At 38.1% G+C, this 24,803-nt stretch overlaps 2 protein-coding genes across 3 annotated transcripts; one reads left to right on the top strand and one right to left on the bottom strand.

Annotated features, from left to right (window-relative positions):
• Nucleotides 1-289: 289 nt before the first annotated feature.
• Nucleotides 290-18,745, top strand: LOC146499273 (bestrophin-3-like). 2 transcript variants are annotated; one of them, XM_085138136.1, is made up of 14 exons: nucleotides 290-711; nucleotides 920-1,014; nucleotides 2,552-2,646; nucleotides 8,531-8,618; nucleotides 8,884-9,029; nucleotides 9,366-9,520; nucleotides 10,963-11,040; nucleotides 11,209-11,361; nucleotides 12,489-12,569; nucleotides 14,032-14,183; nucleotides 14,390-14,480; nucleotides 16,210-16,328; nucleotides 16,485-16,742; nucleotides 16,912-18,745. In XM_085138136.1, exons 3-14 carry the CDS (start codon nucleotides 2,598-2,600, stop codon nucleotides 17,285-17,287), a joined length of 1,746 nt encoding a protein of 581 aa, XP_084994262.1. In that variant the 5' UTR covers nucleotides 290-711; nucleotides 920-1,014; nucleotides 2,552-2,597; the 3' UTR covers nucleotides 17,288-18,745. The 2 variants fall into 2 exon arrangements, with proteins under 2 accessions (XP_084994262.1, XP_084994261.1); XM_085138135.1 differs by having other exon boundaries at nucleotides 786-1,014.
• A 67-nt stretch (nucleotides 18,746-18,812) lies between these two features.
• Nucleotides 18,813-23,029, bottom strand: nots (nothepsin). The gene is made up of 9 exons (XM_085138183.1): nucleotides 22,895-23,029; nucleotides 22,457-22,637; nucleotides 21,753-21,870; nucleotides 21,396-21,514; nucleotides 21,039-21,238; nucleotides 20,075-20,200; nucleotides 19,789-19,933; nucleotides 19,484-19,582; nucleotides 18,813-19,037 (listed from the first exon to the last, which is right to left on the bottom strand). Exons 1-9 carry the CDS (start codon nucleotides 22,948-22,950, stop codon nucleotides 18,861-18,863), a joined length of 1,221 nt encoding a protein of 406 aa, XP_084994309.1. The 5' UTR covers nucleotides 22,951-23,029; the 3' UTR covers nucleotides 18,813-18,860.
• Nucleotides 23,030-24,803: the final 1,774 nt, after the last annotated feature.

Raw genomic sequence — 24,803 nt, 5'->3', positions numbered from 1 at the left:
AACAACATCCGAGATCTCTGTCCAGAAGAGCGCAGTCCTAGGAATAGCTAAGATACTGCGAAGGACCCTATTTTTTAAAAAATTTAATTTGTTATTTTGGCACCATGAGCCCTCCATATATCTCAACATGAATTAGTTGAGTTGCTCTAGTGTCCACTAGATGCCACTAAACAAATTTCATCTGACTCGAGGCAAATGGAAAACCTCTTTAGAAACATAAAGTTAGTGCTGTTTGATATTTAAATGTTTTATAATCAAATTAAAAAAAGATTTAAAATGAATCTTTCTTTATTATTTTATTCAGTCATATTAAAACATTTATGTTTATTTGATTGTTCACTGTCACTCTGCGTTATGACCTCATGTTGCCTCTTATAGTGTTTTTGTTTATACATGTTTACCTCAAATGTTATGTATGCTGGCACACACACAGCTGAAACATGACTACATTTAGCCTTCTGGCTCATCAATATAGCTCTGAATAGTGTGTGTGTGTGTGTGTGTGTGTGTGTGTGTGTGTGTGTGTGTGTGTGTGTGTGTCTGCCTGGCATTACTGGGCAACTGGACAGCATCATGGTGAAGAGAAAAGAGGGAGAGAGAGAAAGGAAGAGATAGAGAAAGAGTGTGTGTTTGGTTGGCATTTGGCAAAAAGAAATCAGGAAAGAAGCCTGATGAAGAGCACCGCTGAGGAGGAAGCAACGACATTTTTCTGTGAGTAAAATACAGCAATAATAGCAAAAGTGATCATTTATGTTCATAATGTTAAGGTGGTGTTAATTATCCAGGCTGTAACCAGAAAACCAGTGGGACTATCCACTAGCTCCCATTGGATGAAGGTCTTAGTCTGCTCCTCAGTCTCAGGATGACGGTTACTTATTCCAGTAAAGTCGCCAACGCCACCTTCTTCGGTTTTCACCAGCTGCTGCTGCGCTGGAAGGGGAGCATCTACAAGCTGCTGTACCGAGAGTTCATCCTGTTTGCTCTGCTGTACTCCGTCCTCAGCATCGTATACAGGTCAAACACGCACACACAGTCACAGGAAGGGAAGCGACAGTGTCGTATTACAGCTGTGCATCATGCAAGTGTTTCTTTTAAATTCTTGTAAATTTCAACATAGTTACTAATAAATATTGCTACACTGTCCAGAGTGGCTGATACAACTCAAAACTGGATGTAATGTCGGATGAGTCCCTAAAAGTGAAGCCAAAATATATCCTCGCTCTAGTGGTTATAAGCTCTGCCCCTTTTTGGTTAGCAACATGAGCCAGCCAAAAACATTTTTTTCATCTTGTGAATGATTAATGTTTATATTCTGTGAGCAAAAGTTTGTGAAGAAGCTAAATGAGCTTTATTCTGTCTGAATCTTTCAGCTCTTTCTGAAGTTTTTATTTTCCAAAACTTTTATTTTGGTTTTTAGTTTTAGCTCTCTGTCATAACCTTAGTATCAAGATAATAATGGATTGGATTTATATAGCGCTTTTCAAGGCACCCAAAGTGCTTTACAATGCCAGTATTCATTCACTCTCGCATTCACACACTGGTGAAGGCAAGCTACGGTTGTAGCCACAGCTGCCCTGGGGCAGACTGCCAGAAGCGAGGCTGCCATATCGTCCCATCGGCCCTTCTGGCCAACACCAGTAGGCGGTAGGTGAAGTGTCTTGCCCAAGGACACAACGACCAGGACAGAGAGCCCGGGGATCAAACCAGTGACCTTCCGGTTACAGATACGCTTCCCAACCCCCTGAGCCACAGTCGCCCACGCGACCAGTATATAATGAACTGGGGTTATTTTAAAGCGTAAATCATACAAAACAAACCACTAAATGAGTTGCCCTAAATTGTTCAACAATTTTTTTTGACAGATCCATGGGACCACTGCATTTTTTCCCCTGCTATCTAATCTGTGAGAACAAAATATTAGTAGAATCTGATACAAGAACAGCTAAGCTCAGACTTGGGTAAAACAGGAGGTGGGACCTAGTAACACGATCTCCTCTTTCTAAAACTATGTCTCAGCGGCTCTTGTTTTTGATACTATCTTCATATATATTTAAGAAAAGATCTATTTCACATCGCCAAACCTGCGGAATTCCTTTATTGCAGCAGGTAAAACAATGAACACATTATTTAGCAAAATATCTTAAAAAAAGTATAACAGTTCACTACTATAAATATAATATGACAGAATAAATTAACTTGATGAGACTGTTGTACAAAACAAACAACATGACTGAGTTATCATTTATATATGCTACAAATGAAACTTGACTATTTAGCTTAAATCCAGGCAAACAGGATGTGAGCCTTCTATGCAATTTCATTAAAGGTTTTATATTAAATAACTAATACAGTATATCAGAAAATGTCGGTGTAGAAAAAGATTTATCTGACTTTGTATTTCTGAATAGAAGCACATATTGGCCAACAGACCTGCAGCTTATTGTAGTTCATTCAGAAACTTTCTGATCGGCTGAAGAGTGACTTCAGAAGAATTTCTCATATGTTAGATTCTTAGTTGCTGGCAGTGACGACGGTTTCCTCTGTCCTCTAGGATTGTGCTCTCCGAGGATCAGAAGAGACTGTTTGAGAAACTTTCCATGTACTGTGACAAATATGCTGAACAGATCCCCGTCACCTTCGTCTTGGGTATGTTAGCTGACAAACCATAGCTTTACTTTTATTTAAATTCATTCTTATTTTTATTTCTGTTGATTAGGTACAAAGCGTCCTTGTCCCCAGGTTCTGTTTAATAGTGTTCTAGTATTTTTCTTTTAAAAGAAACATACAGGCTAATTCCATTTTTAACCTTATGGTTAGACCTTTCTGTCTGACCGTTAAAAGATAGACTTCATAGAAATGTAAAGCCACTGTGAGTGTGTTAGTGCTGTGGTTGTAGTGGATTTTTTGGGCAGGAAGGTAGAGCAACTTTTTTGTTGTTGTTTTCTTTTTGACAGATGTGTTTAATAATTTCTTAAAAATGTTTTCTGTAAAGCACTTTATAATATTGTTTAGAAAAATGCTTATATAAAAGAGTTTTGCATTATTATTATTATTATTATTATTATTATTATTATTATTATTATTATTATTTTAACTGTTATTTTAACTGTTAATTTTTTTTAACATAACTGCAGTAAAAATTCTCCACAAACATGTTGCAGAGTCCAGTTCAGGGACTTAGTTGGAGTCGAGTGTACCATGTGCTACAGTCACCACTGTCTGCACAAGGTCCTAACCTTAAGGCTTACTACTATCTGAATTGATGACATGTAAAACACATGTTCTGAAAGAAACACTTCCATGTAGAGACTAAAGTAGACGTCATTGTGGTGAATGGTTGAGTTACATATCTGATATTCATCTTGTCCATTGATGAAAAAGTCTTAATTATACAGTAAACATATTCAGTTGCTATATTTTACTTAATATATTTATATTTTAAGAACAAGCTTTATGATCATTTAACCAGTGATTCTCAGATACTGGAAGAGATTACATAACATTTTATTATCTTCCTAGATTTCATTCCTAATGCCTTACAGACTTGTGAGATTCTCAGGGGATTGAAGAACGTAGCCGACTTGTGTTATTATTATACTAATAACAAGAAGAGTCTGGATAGTATAGTCCTCTGAGAACAGAACTTAACGCTGACTCATGGATATGTGTTGAGTTTGGATATTACAGCTCATGGGGAGAGATTCAAAAACAACTGAAAGTAAAAATTAAGTCTAATAAAAAAAGAGCCACATGAAAACTCAAATATAACTGTAAGTGTGTTTCCTGCTTGAGCAGAGAGCTGAACAGAGGGGGTGTTTGGTTGCCTCATTAGCAGCCTGCTAATGGAATCGGATCATTAAAGAGGAGAAAAGGCTAAAAGCAGGATGAGTGTTTGTGTAGCTGATCTCCACCCTCATGCACGCACAGCACCCCAGGATGCATATTCACTATGTTTGTCAACCTAAAAAAAGATTAAAACCTGACAGTTCCTAAAATGTGGTTTTTCCAGAAAATAAAAAGACAAATAGTGTCAGTAACTAAAGTAAATGCCAAAAACAGGAGATGTATGTGCATGAGTTGACAATTTATCAAAGTATCCAGACAAAAATGACCCATGGTCCTAAATGACTGTGATGACATCAACAACACAATGTAACAAAATAGGTGTCGTGTCCTGCAGCAAGTGCTCTTTAGTTTTGTTTAAATTAAACTCATTTGAAACTCATGTGAAAATGTTAATCACACTTGGAGCCGTATGCAGAGTACAGTTTTGCTCAAAATATTTCCCAGATAAATATGAATTTTAGGATTATCCAGAAAATAGTGATTTATTCCTGTTTTTGTTTTTGTCACTCTCGCTCCGCACACATGGCCAATAAGAGGACTTCACACTACCATGTGGTTTGAGTGACATATTTTAGTTTGTGTGGTGTTTACTTGAATTTTTCTACGTGTGAAATCAGACAATAGAGGAAACTAACAAGTTCACAAACTCATCAACTGATTTGGACCAGAGTAAATGAACTGTAAAAATGCCCTCGCAGTAAGTGAATTGACCTTAGAATCTCTAATATACAGTGTGGACTCACGAGAAAATCAGGTTCAGAGTAGCATTGCACTGAAAAAAGTCACTTCACATAGTTTGGGCATCCTGGGCTTTATTCTGGATGTTTTCCCAGCGGGAAAAATTGTGTGGGAACCCCTGGATAGACCAGGAAACATCATATATCCAATCAGTCCTTAGAGGACACATACACTCTTTATAAGAGATAATCAAGGTAATGCCATCCATTGATTCTCTGCTTATTTTCAAGTTTCAATAGATTTTTGTTTTTCTGTGTGGGTGCGTTACTCACAGATAGCTGAGGATTAGTGTTAAGTAGCATCCAAGTAAATCTCACTCACCAAAACTAAACCTCACAGCCACCCATGTTATTTGTCAGATAATTGTATTAAAAGCGCTCCAAACACAGTCCAGAATTAAAGAATTTCATTTGGCTGAGGTAAAGCCTATAGATCATACATCCACCTGTCTGATATCACCTGTTGATAGCTGAGAAGACCTCAGAGGAGGTCTGGATATATCTGGACTATGTTGGACGGAGGTCTGGATATGTGGCAGAAAAAGAAATAAATACTACAGTGGCCCTGAGAGGCCAAACGGACTGCAACTTCAGAAAACACTTGCAAAAAGAAAAATGCTGCAAAAAGAAAAATGCTGCAAAAAGAAAAACACTTGCAAAAAGAAAAATGCTGCAAAACGAAAAATGCTGCAAAAAGAAAAATGCTGCAAAAAGAAAAACACTTGCCAAAAAAGAAAAATGCTGCAAAAAGAAAGACACTTGCAAAACGAAAAATGCTGCAAAAAGAAAAATGCTAGAAAAAGAAAAATGCTGCAAAAGCACACAAAGCACAACGGAAGTAGGAAAAAAGACAACGGAAATGTTTCTGGGGAGACAATAACCGGACGGACCAGTTGCACGAACCAAAACATGCTAACAAGTGCACTGGGACTGGGAGACACTTCAAAGAAGTGGAAGCGGAGCGGCCAAAGAGTAAACTTTCAAAAGTAAGTTCTGAATATTATGTCACTTATTTATGTGCAAATGTTTAATAATGAGGAACATTAAAACATTACTGTTGGCCACATGCCGGCAAAGTTATGTGACATTAGCGATGTTTGTACTTTCAGCGTTTACTTTGTTTTAAAGTCTTTACTTTATACGCTGTTCGATAGTCGACCTTAATCTTACAGAGAATGTGATGATTTTGTGGATAATTAAAGTCAGTCATATATCCACAAACACAACAAGTTGAAAGTCAGTGATGCTGCTCAGTTTGCAGTCCTGAATATCACGGCACAAGCAGGATTCACTGCACTGTTAATGTTAGCTATGTTATATTGCTGCCTCTGTTCAGTGGTGTCGAGCCAAACGGACTTTAACGTGTGTTTGAACGAGCTGACGGTTCACTCGTTAAGCTGAAAGAAAGATGCTTTAATCACAGGAGTCACACATGTGTCCACTGTACCATCTGGGAACTCTTCTTGTTTAGCAATAGTAATAGTAATAGTAATAACACAAACACTAAATCCTCCTTCTCTTGTGCTGTTTTGTAGCAGTGTATACACCTGAGACTGTCACCTGTCTGTCTGTCCTGCACTCTCTCTCTTTTTCTTTCTCTCTGATTGTGGAATAAAAGTATGAACATGTGTTTATAAGTTACACCTGTGTTTGAATCCTGCAGCTTATCACACATGTGTCACATGATTTCCATGTGTGACAACTGCAAGTGTCCAGAGTGAGGACAGACTGAGGGACCCACTGCTGCACATCATCTGTGAGGCTTTGCACCCCTGATGATCCACCAGGACAAACTCAGCAGTGTGTGAGGAAGAGGAGGAGGAAGAGCCAGCAGCAGCTGACAGATGGAGAGAATAGACAGACTGTTTCCTGTTTGTGAAGGACTGCTAGGAAAGTTTAGAATAACTAATTGTCTGTCCTGAATCAGTCTTATTAGGTAATGTTCAAATAATTTTATCATCCCAGTGTTTTCAGTGTGGGAGAAAGTACTCAGGGCCTTCAAGTTACACACTATGAAAGGCAGCAACAAGTTTAATATTCAGAAACCTAAAGTATGTATCAGCAGCAGAATGGAGCTAAAAATAAATGTTTGTTTCAGGTCTATGAAGCTTTGAGTATTTTGGATTAGTAGCACTGCCGTGTTTGTTGCATCATATTGCTGTAATTGTTTATATGCTTTATGTATTCTGAGGTAAGTTGATCTATAGTGTTACATCATATTCTATAAGAATGTTATGTGTTTGTATACTTTCTGCCCAGTTTGACCCATTTAACAGAAGTCAGCCTGTTTAAGGCTCTGATATCTATTCTGTATGCCTTAAAGCAGTTATGACATGGTCTGATTTTCTCACCCAATAGAGGAATATTTCATATATCAGTCTACTCTTCATTCTATCAGAAACAGTTATCACAGCTCGTACATTTGCTTCTTCCACACATATATACGCATTGAGCAAAATTTAGTAATGCCAACATATTAAAAGAACAATATTTGTCTCTTATATATAATACATCTATATATACACTGTCACAGATACTTGTCTTTAAGTGAAGATTTAAGGTGATAGGAAATATAAATAAATGCAACTTGAATCTTTACTGAAGCTCAGTATTTGGCACAGAATTCATGTTCACTGCTGTAATAACTAATAATGATTAATATAATATTGGCCATATTATATTTACATTACCAAAGTGAGATGACTTTAGTCTCATGAACAACATTAGCTAATTGATATTTACTAGCTAATCTTAAATGACTGTTCAGTACAGAAATGAAGCCCAACAATCATGTTTTACAGTCCTGTGGTCTCAGCCTCAGATACTTATCAAATCACACAAAGCTCATGTAGAAACAAATGTACAAAATATGTTCTCCTTTATTTCTGTCAAACAAAGCTGTATGAAACGTTTCCAGCTGTTAGTATCATGGTTACTAGGCAACCTGGGCAGCGCGATGGAGGCTAGACCGTCCCATCTCACAAGCCTACAAGCCCCGCACTTCCGGCCACAGCGATCTTTGAGTACGCGGCCCTTGAGGACCGTTAAGGCTGCTTACTTTAAGGCTGCAGACCCTGAAATGGGAAACAGTCCCTGAATTGGGATACAGCCATACATACATGTTTTGGTTCGTGCAACTGGTCCGTCTGGTTATTGTCTCCCCAGAAACATTTCCGTTGTCTTTTTTCCTATTTCCATTGTGCTTTGTGTGCTTTTGCAGCGTTTTTCTTTTTGCAGCATTTTTCTTTTTGCAGTGTTTTTCTTTTTGCAGCATTTTTCTTTTTGCAGCGTTTTTCTTTTTGCAGCATTTTTCTTTTTGCAAGTGTTTTTCTTTTTGCAAGTGTTTTCTGAAGTTGCAGTCCGTTTGGCCTCTCAGGGCCACCGTAAAATACACTTCTGGTATTTTGCAAACTGCAACATGAAGTTTTCAAGCTACAACTGTGAACTGTGTGTGAGACTCAAGTCCACTGACAGTATTTAGTACCACTGTGTGTCCTTTATGCACGTCTGTAAATGTGTGCACACTGGGTCATTGCCATATATTTCAGGTGGTTAAGATTTAAGATTTTAACAAACACCTAGCTGTCACTTTACAGTTTGTTGGATTTACAGGGGATCAAAGAACAAGGGTGTTATTATAATAATCTCAGGATACGCCAAGCTAATATTACCCACTGAGAACAGGGCTTAGCGCTGACTGACAGACATGTGTTGTGTTTGAATACTAAAGTATATCATAAGAGTTTGATAAAATCTCTATCAAACTCTTAGGGTTAGGGCCTCTCACGATGTGTCCTTCATGTTAAATGTGCTTGCAGCAACATCATTGTAAGTCAGCATGACATGATTATTTATTTACTGCTGTAAAAGAGCTCAATTGTTTGGATAGGTTGCATTACCACAACAATTACAAATTATTATGTGTTAACTGAATATAAATGTTTTAGGTTTTTATGTGACTCTGGTGGTGAATCGGTGGTGGAATCAGTTTGTTAACCTGCCCTGGCCGGACAGACTCATGTTCCACATCTCCAGGTACAGTCTACATCTCTAATGTGCCCTCTACCGGCCACAAGTACCCACTACAAAAACACTGCCCTCTACAGGCACAGACAGGAACTCACAGACTTTACATCAAAGATAGACAAATATAGCCACTAAAAATCCATAATTAACTTATTTAGAAGCTACCTTGTCTTGTTTAGTGATTTGGGAACACACCTGAATACACAAGAAGAATAAGGTGTGGTTAGCTGACGATAATCATGAACTCCATTTTTTGTTTTCTATCTTTCTACAGCTGTGTTCAGGGTAAAGACGAATATGGCCGCCTGCTGCGCCGGACATTGGTACGTTACGTTAACCTCACGTCGCTCCTCATCTTCCGCTCCGTCAGCACGGCCGTCTGCAAACGATTCCCGACCATGGATCATGTGGTCGAGGCAGGTTAGAGCCTGAGTATTTTAGTGTGTATCAGCTGTGTTTCAAATTGAGCACATTGTGATTTTAGTGTGTCTTAACTAGAAAATATAAAAGTCAGAGTTCGGCTCCTCGCCACTTCAATTTCTTCCTGATATCACTCCAGGGACTACCTTGTTATTGGCCAATTAAAGAAGCACTTTGGGCTGATACTCTGTCAACAAAACCTAAACATCTGTCTGCATGGAAGTGTTATGTCTGAAACTGCTTTGGAACAATATGATCCATAATTTTATTTAAATAGTCTATCAACATGAATCTAACACTGACTTATTTTAAACAATGTTTTTTTCCCATCTGTAGGTTTCATGACATCTGAGGAGAGGAAGGTGTTTGAGAATGTTCGTTCTCCTCACCTGAAGTACTGGATCCCTGTTGTCTGGTTCTCCAACCTGGCGTCTAAAGCTCGGCAGGAAGGACGCATCCAAGACAGCATCGACCTGCAGAACATTCTCAACGTGACTATAAAAATGCACTTTTATGGCGAGAGAACGCTGCAGGAATAATGTGTCACTGTTGTTGGCCAACAGGGCAGTTAGCATCGCCGCGGTTCGCTTCATAGAGATTGCTTAGCAACATAATCTCCATAAAGTCACAACACTATTATGATTTTGTAAGCATAAATTCAAACACAAGAAATAAATCGCCGCAGTGACTTTACCACTACCACAGGTTCTTGTTTTTGCCATGAAGACGTTTATCATCATTAGTATAATTTAGTCACTTATTAGCAAATCCCTTCTCTGGGCTTAAAATATTAGCCTGGGTATTTTATCTTTTTCATGTTTGGAAAAAAGCAAAATTGACTAAGGGTGGACATAGCTTCTATGACATCATCCTATCTTTGGAAGTCCTATTTTGAAGCCTCGAGACTGACATCACCCAGATCTGGTGAAAGAAAGTTGAGATGACAATGTAAGGCATGTATCTTCATTAATATTCTGGCACTCATTAGCTGTTATGCTTTCAGCGCGTTATCCACAAGCTCAGCTGTGGATAATTTCTCTGCTCCACGATTGCCAAGAAAATTCTGGACACGCTACATGAATGCTTCACGTGGTGATGATCCATTAGGCTTCGGTTTCGTTTTGAACACGTCATCAAACATCAGTTCATGGATTTCACGACCAACAAAAACACCTTCCTTAATGTTGGCTTCACTTTTCTGGAAAATAAACATATTTCTTAAATGCTGAAATGCATTGGTGTTTCTGCCCAGTCATTGAAGTTGTCCAATACTTCATAACTAAAAAACACAACAAGCTAAACAAAAACATTTTTTACATTTGGCATCAGCAAGTAAAATCTGCTACAGCACAGGTGAAAAAATGCCAGTACCAAAATGCTTGTTGACCGGTGTCAGACCCAGAAGCTATGTCCATCTTTTATACTGTTTACAGCTGCAAAAAGATTTTTGATCCTGTAGAAGTGCGTAACAGACCAGCCATTAGACCTGACCTCTGTAAACACTTTCCCAGTGGTTTTAAGGGCTCAGCCACTTACGTCTCATAATGTATCACTATTAATTTAACTACATGCTTATATCTTACATTATCATAATAACATCATGGTAAAAAACAATACAGTATGGCCATTAAAGATCAGTATAATCAGATAACCTTAATATTTTTTCCAACGCTGCCATTTGATTACAGACATATGCTGTTAGAGAGGAAAAAGCTCTTAAGCACTCAAACCACACTCATTCATCCTTTGGAGCCAGTTTAGATCCTAAAACCCCCGTTAGCCTGTGACCACATAAAGGAGACATGTAGGTAATGTGACACTCAGCTTTCCCAGAATGGCAAATGAGACTCTTTTTCCAATTAGCCTATTGACTTACAGAAATTCACAGTTTGCTGGTAGCTGGGGAAAGACTGCTGTTTCCTCTCTGTGTTAGGAAATGAATCGCTTCAGGACCTGGTGTGCGACTCTTTTTGGCTACAACTGGGTCGGTGTCCCTCTGGTTTATACACAGGTCTGTGTCCGTCCTCTCTGTTTCGTACTTGCCACAGCAGCATGTTTGATACGGATGTAGCTCATGTAATCACATCATAATCATTACACTAACTGAATCAGAGCTCTGAATCACCCACATAGAGAAGAAGGAATCTGAACAACACTCTCAATCTCTCTCTCCTTTTAGGTTGTCACTCTTGCTGTCTACACCTTTTTCTTTGCTTGTCTAATTGGTCGACAGTTTCTTGACCACACCCGTGGTTACCAAGGTCATGACCTTGACCTGTACGTCCCCGTTTTCACCTTGCTGCAGTTCTTCTTCTACTGTGGCTGGCTTAAGGTCAAATAAATTCTTTCCTACAATTTGTGAATATGTAAAACAAACTTGTGAATTTATATTTTTAGTCAGAGACTCCACCAGAGTAGCTTTGCATGACTCATAATTCAAGCAAAACAAGAAACATGACATTAAGCCAGGTGTCTCATGTCTCATTAAGTCACGACTCTGTGAAAGCCCACTTTTGTCTGATTGGTTCCTGTCTGGAAGCCTGCAGAGGGGCTTTTGTGCTGTTCTGGCAATACTTTAAAAAGTAAAATTTAGTTTTGGACTTCTTTATTCCTCAAGTTTGCTATACAACAAAATATATTTATACAGATATTTTTCATGGAAGATGTGTCCTACAGTTTCACAGAGACAGAGTAACATATGCTAATGTATGTAATCTACATGACTGCATATTCAAAAATTCAAGCACTTACTTATCTAGTACTAAATGCAGAGATAAGATTGGCAGTAATAGGCCAAAAACACACACAATTCTTATGCTTCAGTACAAAATTGGAACTCAAATGTAGACAAACACAAACAAAATGTATTTTTAATGGAAGGAGTACAATTAATAAAAGCAGAAGGAGGATGCTGATTGGGAAATAAGACCAAGTTTATATGAGATATTTCAGATTAATTATTTAATAACACATGTTAGTGTTATAGCTATTTATCTGCATACGTGTTTTACATGTAATATGTAATGCAGGAAATTATGTGTCTATCTTGTTTTTCTTCTGCTTGAAAGACATCAGTACATTTGTGGCTGACCTCTTTCATCTCATGACGTATTTCTGTTATATAAATAACACAAAGTTAATAATAATCTACTTGGTGGAGATGAGCCAGAAATGGTGTGGTTTATAAATGTTTTGTTCTCAGTGTCATGTTAAAAGAAACTAAAGCTGCTTCATCCTCTCAGAAACAATATTTGTAGAAATTAGAGATACATATACTGGTATCACTATAATGCAAGCAATCTTGAAAAATCCCTTAAACAGAGACGAGGAAACCTACAGAGCAGTGACAACGGCCATCTCGATTGTCAGGAGCAGTAGTAATTTTTTTTTTTACATATAGGCAGTTTTGTGTTTTTAGTTTGACTGATTTTCAGACATGTTTGTTTGTTTGTTTGGCAGGTAGCAGAGCAGCTGATCAACCCGTTTGGTGATGATGACGATGACTTTGAAGCAAACTGGATCATCGACAGGAACCTTCAGGTCAGCAATGACGGAGGCTCAAAGTCTCTTATATTTTCAGGGTCTGTTCTGGTAGAACCAACACTTTTGACTTTATCGTGGACGGAAAGGGAACATGAGAAACTGTTGTGGTTTGTCAAGGAGCAGAACAGAATAGATGGAAAAGAGCTGCCTACACGTTTCTCCTGCTGGACAAAAATATACTCTGGAACATTTCCACACTTCGTTTTATTTTTACATCACGCAAGGAAGTCAAGCACATGATGCCACATGAAGCCCAGCTACACACAATTTAAACACAAGCTACTCGAAAGCAAGTTTTAGAGTAAACTTTTACTTTTTACTCTGTTTCATTTCACTCTAAATGAATTTCCACATCAATCTGCACTAAATAAATCATAATGACAAAGCTTACAACATGGATTTTTTTATTTATAAAAAAATAGAAATCAAAATGAAATAGTTTTTACATTTCCATTGTTTTGTGTAAGAGTTAATATTCTGAATAAATAATTCTAACTTTTATTAGCATGCTAGAACTAGAACTACGACTATATATTTGCAAATAAGAAATCACAAAAACACATAAAAGACCAAAACTACCCAATTCACTCATTCATGAATAAATTACTAAATTACTCAAATGAAGAATGCCATTACAGACACCAAAATAATAGAAAAAACATATATGGACATCAGTTGATTCCTAAAATGTGACATTTGATGTTTCTCATTCAGTGAGCTTCTATATTCATTTTTCTTTGTGTTACATCTTGTTGATTTACTGACCATTTAATTTGCCATTTATTGATTGATTTTGGTCAAAGTTGTTGTTTCCATAATCTGTTTTATTTTTCATTCTGGCTAAACATTTAGCCCATATTATACTTTAAATCACACCCTTGTTTACATAGATAAAAAGAGAAAATGCAGGAAAAAATAAGATAATAATAACAATAAATAAATAAATAAGTAGTTTAAAATCTGTGAATTATTGGGGAAATACAATGGGAAAATAAAGAAATAAACAGAAATAAAGAAATAAACTAACATTGAACAAGTTGGTAAATAAGAAGAAAATGAAAGCAGTAAATAAATGAATAAATAAATGTGACAAAATAAATCAGAAACAACAACAAGGTTAGAAAATAAACTAACAAGAAAAGCAAATGTGATATTTAATACAACATATTGTGTCATCTTTTATAAATTCCTTACTTTCTTTAAGTATAAAAAATAATTAAAAATATTGCTGAACTCTTTTCAGTTGTGATTTAGGCAGTTTTCTTCCTTCTTATAGTTGTATATCCATTCTTCCAAGAAGCACAATCAATCAACCGGATTAGATTTGACTATGAAAGATTCTCCTGTTAAATTATTGGTAGATTTTCTTACCTATTTAATCTTACTTAATTAATTTTTATAAATAATGTCTCTTGAAAACTGAACACGCCTCATCCTTCCTCTTTACCTGTTCCTGCAGGTGTCTCTCCTGGCAGTGGATGAGATGCACATGAACATGCCTCACATGACCAAAGACATTTACTGGAATGACTGCGATGCACGGCCACCATACACGCTGGCTGCTGCAGACTACTGCATCCCCTCATTTCTTGGCTCCACCACCGACATGGGGTCAGGGATCAAGTTTAGCGGCTGATGCACAGTTATAATCCTGTAGAGAACAAACATTTTTCCTGAAGGACGTGTTGGAGTTTATGTTTCACATTGTAGCTCAGTCTGTGTGGGTGTATTGTCACAGAAGTGCTAGTTGTTATAGAATTTGTTTTTTTAGAGAAGTTTTATCAGCATGACAAATTCTTTTTTAATGTCTCTTCCAGTCTCTCGGACATCCTGCAGTTTGACGACACTGATGTTAGCCACGACCATCAGCGGCAACAGGACTATACTTTGCCGCGGCGCCAAGAGTCGGTAAAATGTTTATTGCTTTCATTTTTTAATTTAAAATGGATTTCTGGAAAAAAGGAGGTAAGTATAAAAACTGCAGAGAGTAGAAAAATAAGTACTTATGAAAATGTAAATCAGGTTGTTGACCTTGAGAGATATTATTTGTTAAACAGTTTAATCATGAGGCCTTAACTTAAGCCTTTCTTTGGATTTGTTATACTTTTCCTTGGGTTTTTTTTGCCATATATGTCCTATTCCAGTGTTGGATGTTCATATTAAACCAACCTTTTAATAGGAAGGCCAATGTACAAGCACCGTATTTTTCGGACCATAAGGCGCACTGTCGATGAACCTGTCTGTTTTCATTCATAAGGCGCACTGGATTAAAAGGCGCATAAAACAAAACAAAACAGTCTGATAAGACAAACTTTACTCAACTCATTCTTCTTGCTTGCGCCACTTCCGGCATTGATTCATTAATGTTCAATTCTCTCGCAGGTGCTCTGTTCCCATATTGTTGCAGTATATTTATGACAACCTCGTACTGTAGATGGATTATCTCAGTTGTTCTCCTGAGTGAAGTTCGGTCCGTTCACAGCATCCTGCCATGCGATTGCATTTGCCCCTAACCATCAGGAACCCTCACGTTAACTTTTATCGAGTGGAAAAAAGTTAGCATTCATCCCCCAGCTTCATTGTGTTTATGTTATGCTAACATAGCTGTGTTGCTAGCTATCACGTAGCACATCATTATGTACCAGCTAGTCCAACTTCAGTAAACCTACAAAAGTCACTGCTGTTTAGTTTTCTGTCTTGGGTCTGTTGGAAGTGATAGCAGAGCTGTACGTTTTAATTTTTTCAGAAATCTCTCAGTCAGAACATTACATATTCTGTTTTGATGGGTGCCTGGATATTAAACTTAATTGTTACACCTGGTAAAGCAGCAACGCTGATAATTTTATTAAAGATGAAAGAATTTAGACAGTTTGTAACGCTCAATGATGCCGCAGTGTTTTGGACCTGAAGCGGACGGTGTTTTGACCCGAGATTACCCCGCACAACTCCTGACTATGGTAGCCATAATGCTCCGACAATCCATCAAGTGGTGTGGCTTCTTAGCTTACCAAAGTCATACTAAAACATTTTTTGACAGATTTTTTGAGCGCCGTATACCACATAAAATCGGTTCGAGGTCAGTAAGCACAACCAGAAGTCATACATATGGCGCACTGGATTATAAGGCGCACTGTTGATTTTTGAGAAAATTAAAGGATTTTAAGTGCGTCTTATAGTGCAGAAAATACCGTAACCCCTGTGTGGTAAACCCTAAGGCTTTGAATTGTTCTAAATGCTTTGTTGCTGGTGATTTTTTTCTGCACTCGGACCTGTTTGATGTCACAGAGAAGGGATATTCCTTTTTTGGTCATCAGATTCACAGAAACCCCACCCACGTTGTGTCAAAGATGTTAATTTATGAGGGGCAGCCAATCAGAAAAATGTTGGCTTATAGGGATGGTGACCTTAAAGGGATGGCTTGTTTGATAAGTAAGATGGACTGAAGGACTCCATCAAAGTCCAGTAAATGATACATAAGAATGATTTTTGAACTGTGAATCATACTAAGCTACTATTGTACAGCAGAAGAATAAAAATATAGAACAATTTGAAACCTGTTAAATTTAAAGCTTTGACATTAGGTACTAATGATAAAGTCTTTAAGTTCAGATTCTGAGTATATTTTTAATGTTTGCAGGTTTTGGGTCGGGTCCGCCGTCTGCTTAGTGTTCAGGAACCTCCTGACCTCCGACCCCCTCGACCCATCTTCAAACGACATAGCAGTGATGCAACTGGCAGTTTCTTCCCAGATGTCAGGTATTAGAATATTTAAAGTATGAATAGATGTGTAACTGGTATCCTACTGATAGTACCAAAGGTTTCTATTTAATTATTTATTTATTAAGATCCAGCTGTCCACAGATTACAATGATCTGATCTTTTATGTTTTCTGTTGGTCATTTCTAAATCCAGGGTCAATGCAGGACCAGGGATCAATGTTCCACTGTCCTCGCTGTTCATGTCTCAGCCTTCCATGGAAACTTTGTCCACCTTAAGGGAGGTCAACAGCAACCCACCCTCACCGGAAAGCTCCATTTCTGTTTTTCCCCAGCTTGTCATCAGCCCTCCATTATGTGGGGATGTTTGCCAGAATGTGGATTCGTATACCAAACCTCAGAATGGCTTGAATCTTTCCCCCACTGATGAAGCCCCAGGCTCAGAAACCCTAAGGTGATCAGCCAGTGTCCTTTTTAACGATATTCATGTTCGGCCATCAAACTTCATTTTAAGATAAAAGGTTTTGAAAATTTAATAATTATACCCCAGTATTTTATAATCTTAGACTTCCCCTTTAGGTGAGAATTAATATATATATATTTTTTTCTTTTTGTATTTCCAGGACTGCGTCCTCTCTCTGTTGTTCCCCCACTCAACTTGGGCCCAAAGAATTTCGGTGGACAACTTTCAATGGCCATAATCGTCAGCCAACCAAACCACGGGGGCGTCAGTTCTCACTCCAGTTCTCCAGGCAGACTTCAAAGGCATCGGTCCGCAGCCTACCAAGTCCTAAAGGACTGGGGCGGCGGAGAAAAGGACTGGCTCGATTCCAGTCCAGGAGATCCCCTGGTCCAACCTCAGACACTCTGCAGCTCCCTGACCCTGATTACGACTTCCAGGGAATAACAGGGACTCAGGAGGATGAGAAGGAAGAAACCAACGACAATGAAGAGGTCAAAAACACCAGCTCCCAATCAGAGAGTTTCGAAAAGAAATAAGAACCAGCCACAACTTCAGCTGTTCAGTAAGACCAAATGGAGTAACACGAATACCCACGTTGCCTAAGAAGAAGACTCTTTAATGTTGTTGTTGTTTTTAACCAAAAATACTTGGAAAACAGGATATACATGGCCTCTTAAGGGATGTATTTAAGCTAGGTTTTGGGGTTTATCAGTTGTTGCCACCATGATCTATCAAAAAATAAACCGCAAACAACTATTCTTCAGTTCTAGCATGAACCCCCATTTTAATCCTGTGAGGTTTAACTTATTATTAAAGATAAATACTCCTGACCCTGCTGACAATGTTTGCATGTAGTGTTTTTTTAAGAAATGTTCTCCCAAGCTTCCTCATTCTAGCAATCAATCATTTTATAATTAAATCAATCATTGTAGTAACACACATCAAAAACAATGTGCCCCCCCCCCCCCCAAAAAAAGCCCCAAAAAACCAAAAAACAGATCTTCTCATACAGTTACTGAAAAATATTTTTATCCAACAATATAAATATGCCCAATCTTAATTACTTGACTGAAATACCTTGGAAATTGAACAAGTTTAAAACTGTAAAAATTACCTTCAACTTGTACTAAATGGTGAACTTCAAATTTAAAATGGGAAATCATGAATTGCGGTGATGAGCCAGACTCTGGAGGGTTAAACACTGAAATCCATCACTTAGATCATTCATTTTGCCATCTCAATTCAGGAACTTTAAGCTAATTATCTGCATATTCATCTACAGTCCAAATGTAATTTTGTTTTTCATAAAGATGCATAAAAATTGTGCTGTTTAACTCACTATATGGTGTTTTGTGTGAATTTTCTATTCCCTGAATTTGTGCATCAGAATGTGCAAATTGAGCATGGCCCATTGAGACATTAAATAGCACATTAAAAAGAAATTTGCTGGAATTACTCTTTAATCCTGGTATTCCAAAGATTACAAAACCCCCATAAATGATTCCTTATAAAAATTAGAAATGAGGCAAAATGAGACAAAATAATCAACAATTATTAGAGTTGAAACCTGTGCAACCCCCCCCCCCCCCAAAAAAAAAACAAAAAACAAGCCTATGTATCTTTGTGATTTTTCTAGCTGAAGAATAACTTCCAGCCCACATGAGAACATTTCAAGTTAGCTGTTTATACTGAAAGAATGGGGGGGTTCTCATCCACTTCAATAAACTCTTCTTGGATGCCATCTGGTGGCCATTAGAGGAACTGTAACACTTAATGAAACACTTAGGGGAGAAGAACAAAATCTTCTTTCTTTGTGTGATTACTATAAATCACACGTACTTTTGTAAATGTAGATAAAGTGATGAATGTACAATCCCTGTTGCTGCTGTTAAATCTCCAATAACTGTACCTTTTCAAATAAAATGTTAACTTTGTGGTCATTGGGGCAGAAGTGATGGCTAATGTATCGTCCGCAATATTCAGCAGTTTCTAGACAGTTATTTCTCCTTAATGTATTTGGAGAATGATGTGAGAGCAATAATAGGCCAGAGAATGACAAAATGCTTTTCGATTGTGCAGTATTTATTGACTGTTGAGTTCGCCAATAAGTTATGGTTCAGGAGGGTGTCTGGCACGTGCTAAGCCGACCCGGTCATGTCCTTTATCAAAGATGGAGTAGTACTCTGTCAGAAATACATCTCCCAGAATCCACTGAGGGTCTGTGCTGGAATAAATGTCCATAGCCTGGAAACCGCTGAAACAGAACTCATTCTTGCCAAGTGTCTCCTGATAATGACAAACAGTGGATTGTGTAGTTATTAAGTAGCTTCATTTATAAAAAAAGACATTCTATTTCTTAAGCAATTTTAATTGTTAGTAAAAATATAAAAGTATATAAAATAAATATAGCTGCCAAATTACTAAATTTGCACTTAAGTCTCAATGTATTAATGATCTATTTATGTTTTTTTTTTTGTTTGTTTCTTTTAGGGGTGAGGTAAAAAAGAATCTATAAACAGAAGTTTAAATGCTAGCATTTCAAAAAGCAATCTCTGATTTCAGCCATTTGACAGGTGCATCATTAAAATAATAAAATAATACGCATTTTTGAATACGCCAAAACAATTACCCTTGCTACTATTTTATCAAAAAAAAGAAAGAAAGAAAAAAAAGAAAGAGAAGACTGGCAGCTGTTCTAACACAAGCTAAAGAAAACAACAAGCCTTCCTTACCTTCCTGATGTACTGTTCACTTGTTAGTGTGTACTCTGTTCCATTCAGGACAAAAGTCACCTGAGGCAAACTGGACAACCTGGCACAGTCGATAACAAACTGAAACACACAAAATGAGGAGTGACATGCTGAAAAAATTCAGTTACGGTAGTCATATAGTATTCTCAAGAAATATCTGATATTGTTTTTGAAGCAGGAATAAGTAGTAAGTCTAAGTGCCCCCTCTGTAGGTTAAACATTTTCTTTGAAAAAGTCATAACTTTCTCTCGTCTTTCAGTAGACTATGAGATGACATATTTTGGTACCTCTCCGAAGTTTGAGGGTGTTGCTCCAATCAGCTGTTGGAGCCTCAGAATGTCATTGGTTGGTCCAGCAATGAGGGAAGTTCCAGTATCAACAATTGCCTGACATCCACTTGGACAAAACAAGTTCACACCTTGTACTGCCACACTGAAATATTAAGCATTTTTTATGTTTCTATTAATGAATGTCTTCACAAGAGAGGGTAACGGTCTTGTGCCGTTTCCCCTACTGCAAGTGGTTCATAGTACACTGCCAAAGTACTGTGCTATTGGAATATGAAAAATGTACCTGTCCATCTTGATCTGCCAATACCCCTTGGCAGTGACAGGATGCCAGTTGATTGGTCCAATATACAGCGCTTCGTTTGTTCCACCTAACAACAGTTCCCCTGCTGGATTGGTACGGCTAGTTTTTCTGTGGGCACAAAACTCACATTTAAGTAAACAAAAGATAAAAACTCTCATATTAAAAACAACAAACGCATTTATATCCCTCAAGAAGTACAGCATCTCTGTCGAGTGCCTAACCAGATACTCTTGGACTGGACCCCTGAAACACTGGAGAAATGCTTAAATAATTACAACCATATGGATCTTCCTGGTTCACCTGGTGATTGTTCTTCTTTATCCTATCATGTCTATGATCAAAATTGTAGAATTACCCTGTCGTACTTAAGCATACTTAGAAGCCATAAGACCTCCCTAAACATCAAGTATCTCTGAAACACCGCTCACCAGATGCTCTTGTCAGCGAAGCCAAGCGGATTTGTTCTGATATCACTGTAGATGGTAGGAAGTCTATAAGTCTTGGACCTAGACACAGACTAGGCAGACCCTATTTAAAAAACTGAAACCTTGGGAAAAACTCTCATCTCCACAGCTCACAGTAAAACCCCTTTGAACTTCCTGGTTACCCTTGACCTTTTCAGTTCTCTGTGGTTATCTCTTGCTCTGCCTTTACCTCTTGACCAACCAAAACTCTATCAATACTTAAGAACTTGTTGTGAAACTTCTGCCTGTTTCAAAGCATGATTTTTAAAGTTGCTTGCCCAGAAATTCTAAAAATAAACCCTCTTAACATCTACAATGTAAGAGTAAACCCATCCATATTTTCAGCAGGGCTGCCAACAACCAGGTGGGTAGTAAGAGGTTAACAGACAGGAAGAAGTAATTATCCTCCCTCTCATGCACCTCTGAGCCTGACAATGAGCATCTAATTGAGGTGAAATTGTGAGCTCCTGATATGAATGCACCTGCTCAGGTAAAAGGAGAACACTGGCTGGTCCACTAGCTTCTGTGCAATCATGTTGTCAAAAACATTGGTGCCCAGAACCTCTGCAAGGGATTGGTAACTCATTCCCAGGACACCGTCAAACTTCGCCGTCAGGAATGATTCACTAGGTTCGTAAACGGACTCCCCAAACTCTTGGTTCAGGATGGTTAGATCACCAATCTGGAACAAGTTGATTAAGATTAAACAGTACTTCTTTAGTTGTGCCTGAATGCCAAACTGAGTTTGATGGATGAAAATATTTTTGAAATTAATCGTGGCAGCTGTTAGTTAATTTTAATACTGAAGTTTAGCTTTTTAATTTTGAGAGCTTTTGGACCTTCAGTGTGTCTCTGGCCATAGTTCCAAGCAGGTGACCTGATCCGTAGTGAATCCCAAATCTCCGACCATCATGCCTGAACGAAGCTGATTTAAATGCCTTGAAACGCTTGTGGAGCGCTGTGAATGCAAAGACACACACAGACATTACCTTTTCTTATATTCATTACATGTTATTTACTTCATGTGGACTTGCCTTTGTCAGATGTATGTCCCTACAACATCTTTATACAAGTACACACACAGACTTTGAACTTCTTATCAGACTGGAACAAAATTAACCAAAGTCAGGCTGCCCTGACCTGCAAATGCAACACTGGTGTTGTGTGGTATTGTGTGGTGCTATGTAAGGTGTTACCGCAGGCCTCGCTGATGCAGTAGGATGATGGCACCCAGAGGTCAGCTGATCCGGTGTCAAAAATCACAGAAAAGTTCTGCTCTGGAGTCCCCAAACTGATCTGACCATAAAACTGAGCCTGAAACGCAGCAGGGGCACAAAGTGTGGCTGAGATTTTAATTTGAAAAATTCTGAGATAAATAAAAAGGTAGCCGGTTGTGACATGCTCATGCTAATGTTAGCATGTATGCTAACATATTTTGGCCAGCTTGGCACTCCCTTTGTTTTGATAGTATAAATTAGTTAAGTTAGTTTCTATTCAGTAAACTGGGCTGTGTTGTTTTCATTTGCTAACCACTACCGCTTCTATATGTAGGAAATAACTACATCTTACTTTGGGGACATATATCTTGTGAGGACATAAAGAATGGAAATGCAGTACATATGATCACTTTTTCCTTATTTTATTTCTGCTTCTGTAATAATACTTAATACTGCTTCTGTCCAACTTGAGTTGCATACTTAGGACATACTGATATTTCAGAACTGAGCAACTTTCCCTCAATTCTGATAATCATTCTTAAATCAGCATATTTATGGACAACACTGATCCCTAGAGGAATATTTAAATCACTGTAACAAGGTTAAAACTTCTCACTGGATATTTTAATAATAGCTGAAGGCTTTGAACCAGCAACCCTGACTCTCAGTGTTGTTCTTCTTACATCCATGAAGTTGTAGATCCTTTCGCTGGTGCGTCCGAGCCTCAGTGACGGCGTGCTGGACGGGAAGCACTGAGCGTAACGGCGGTTAATCATGTCAGGGGCGTGATCCTTCAGGAACTCATTCAGCAGGCCATCAGCTCGCAATCGAGTACGAATTGAGCGCGTCCGTCTAAGAGGTATGCTGACGATGGAACATTTTAGTATCTCTGTAAGTTTTTTTTTTTTTTTAAATTTTAAAACTTTTTATATCAAATTGTCTTTTTTGATTTGAAAACAGTTGGCCTAGTTTTGGCTCAACAGAGGAAGGTCCACTAAGCAGCACCTTGATAAATGTACAACAAAGAAGAAAAGCAGACTTTATATTGTTAAATCCCTGGTGGCTGCACAGCTGTTAATATAAAGAGAACAACCATATTAACAAAGGTGTAATTGTCCTACCTGACCAGCGCTGAGGTCATCCATGTTAAAAACAGCAGGAGCAGCAGCCTGAACATGTCTGTATCTGCCAGTCTGAGAGACTGCTGTTTGGCACCCGATGGGGACGTTTATCAGACTGAACTGTAAGTCTGATTGGATCTGAGTCTGTGAATAAACTGTGAGAAGGTCCACCCCCAAAAGCTTAAACAGACAGAAGAAGTCTTTATTATTCAGTTATTTGATCACATAAGATTTTAGATTACATGGATCAACAAGTATTTAAGTCATCCATGGCTCTCTCAGCTACCAATACAGTATATGTCCAAATCTGGGAGGTCAAGGCTTTTTTTATGTATTATTTTTTATTATTAAACTAGCAACCTGACTTGAGCCCCTTAGACTCCCATGTTAAAACTTTACAGCAGAAAAAAAGACGTTTGATTTCCCCTTTATATGTAAACCTGTTTAAATAATTTAAACAGGTTTACAAATTCAATTGTATAAAGTTAAAGTTTGCATTATTAGAGGCGTGACCTCTTTGACTGACAGGTGGATGGTGACACGGCTGAAGCTGCTGACTGTCTGCTAGATTTAACTTCAGCTAGCTGGAGTCCCTGAACTGGACCTCTGTTATGGCCACCAGAGGGCACCAAACATTTTTCTGAATGTTACTAATGAAGCCCGCTAAATTTTATACCCGCCCTGCAGTGGCTTGTTAACTGCGATGTACGATAAAGTTGGCATCAAATTGACATCATATGCATAGCAACCATTTCAACAAGTTAAACAACTCTTTATTTTTGTAACATGGCGCATTGTGCTTTTACTGCTGCCGCTGGGTTGAAGGCACGAGTGTAAGATAATGTTGATTTTAATGATTCATCAGTACAGTACGCTCAGAGACTCATAGAGATTCAAAGATGAAAAAAGCTTTGCTCCCAGTTATTAAATCTTCCCGGGTTTTTTTTTCTTTATGTTAATGTGGCGCTACCATCTGGTGCTGACACCTACTTTTCAGGAGACTCAGCGGCCAGAACAGCGAGCAGAAATCGATGTGTAATGATGTCACAGACGGCATGCGAGTAACATGGTGGGTATACTGGCACTTTTAGCTGGTAACTTAGCACCCTGTCATCAAGATATGGTCAGATGGATGACACCATCTTACCAGGATGTTATTAGACTAATATTATATTAAATTAGTATTTTTAAACTGTTGGGCTGAGTGTTGTCCATTATTACGCCTATCTTCTAACTGGGAATGTTCCAGCTGACTTTAAACATGCCATACTGCTTTTAATGATCTCCAAACTCCTGTTCTCTGTCGTCTGTCACCAGCTTCAGCTCCAGGATTGGGTACTTGCTACTTTCAGATCCAAGTGCTGCATTACACACAGTGGATTATTGTATTCTTGACTGTAGACTGGAGAGTTGTGAAAGCATTACAGGAACTGCTCTTTAGCGGTTTAAATCTTATTTTAACCAGCAGACGTTTTTTCTGTGGGTGGCTTTTCAGCATCACCTGCTCCCCTCACACTGTTATTCAGATGACTCACAAACCTACCGTCCTCCCAAGAACAGCCTTGCTGAGATACAATCCCAGATACCTCTAAACATCTTCAATCTGAATGAGCAAAAAACAGAAGTGACCTTCACTCCTTGTGTAAATGTGAACTTTCTAAAATTACAGAACCCCCTTTACAAAAAACAAAAACAAAAACAAAAAACCCTGGGTGTGCTTTATGACAACAACAGTAGCATTTTATGTGTTTTCTGGCACCGAATGAGCGATTTTTTTTTTCTAGTTTTAAAGGTTAAACATTTTCCTATGAAAAGCCATCTGTGTGGTTAAGTCTGATTGAGTAACTGTTGACACTCTGAGGTCTTAGTCACTTTGACCTCAGTAAGTTACTGCAGATCAATCAATAAT

Source organism: Neolamprologus multifasciatus, chromosome 17, assembly GCF_963576455.1.
Source record: "Neolamprologus multifasciatus chromosome 17, fNeoMul1.2, whole genome shotgun sequence".
In the NCBI taxonomy this organism is placed as follows: domain Eukaryota; kingdom Metazoa; phylum Chordata; class Actinopteri; order Cichliformes; family Cichlidae; genus Neolamprologus; species Neolamprologus multifasciatus.
The sequence above is the reverse complement of the archived record's forward strand: the minus strand, read 5'-3'. Positions and strand labels throughout refer to the sequence as shown.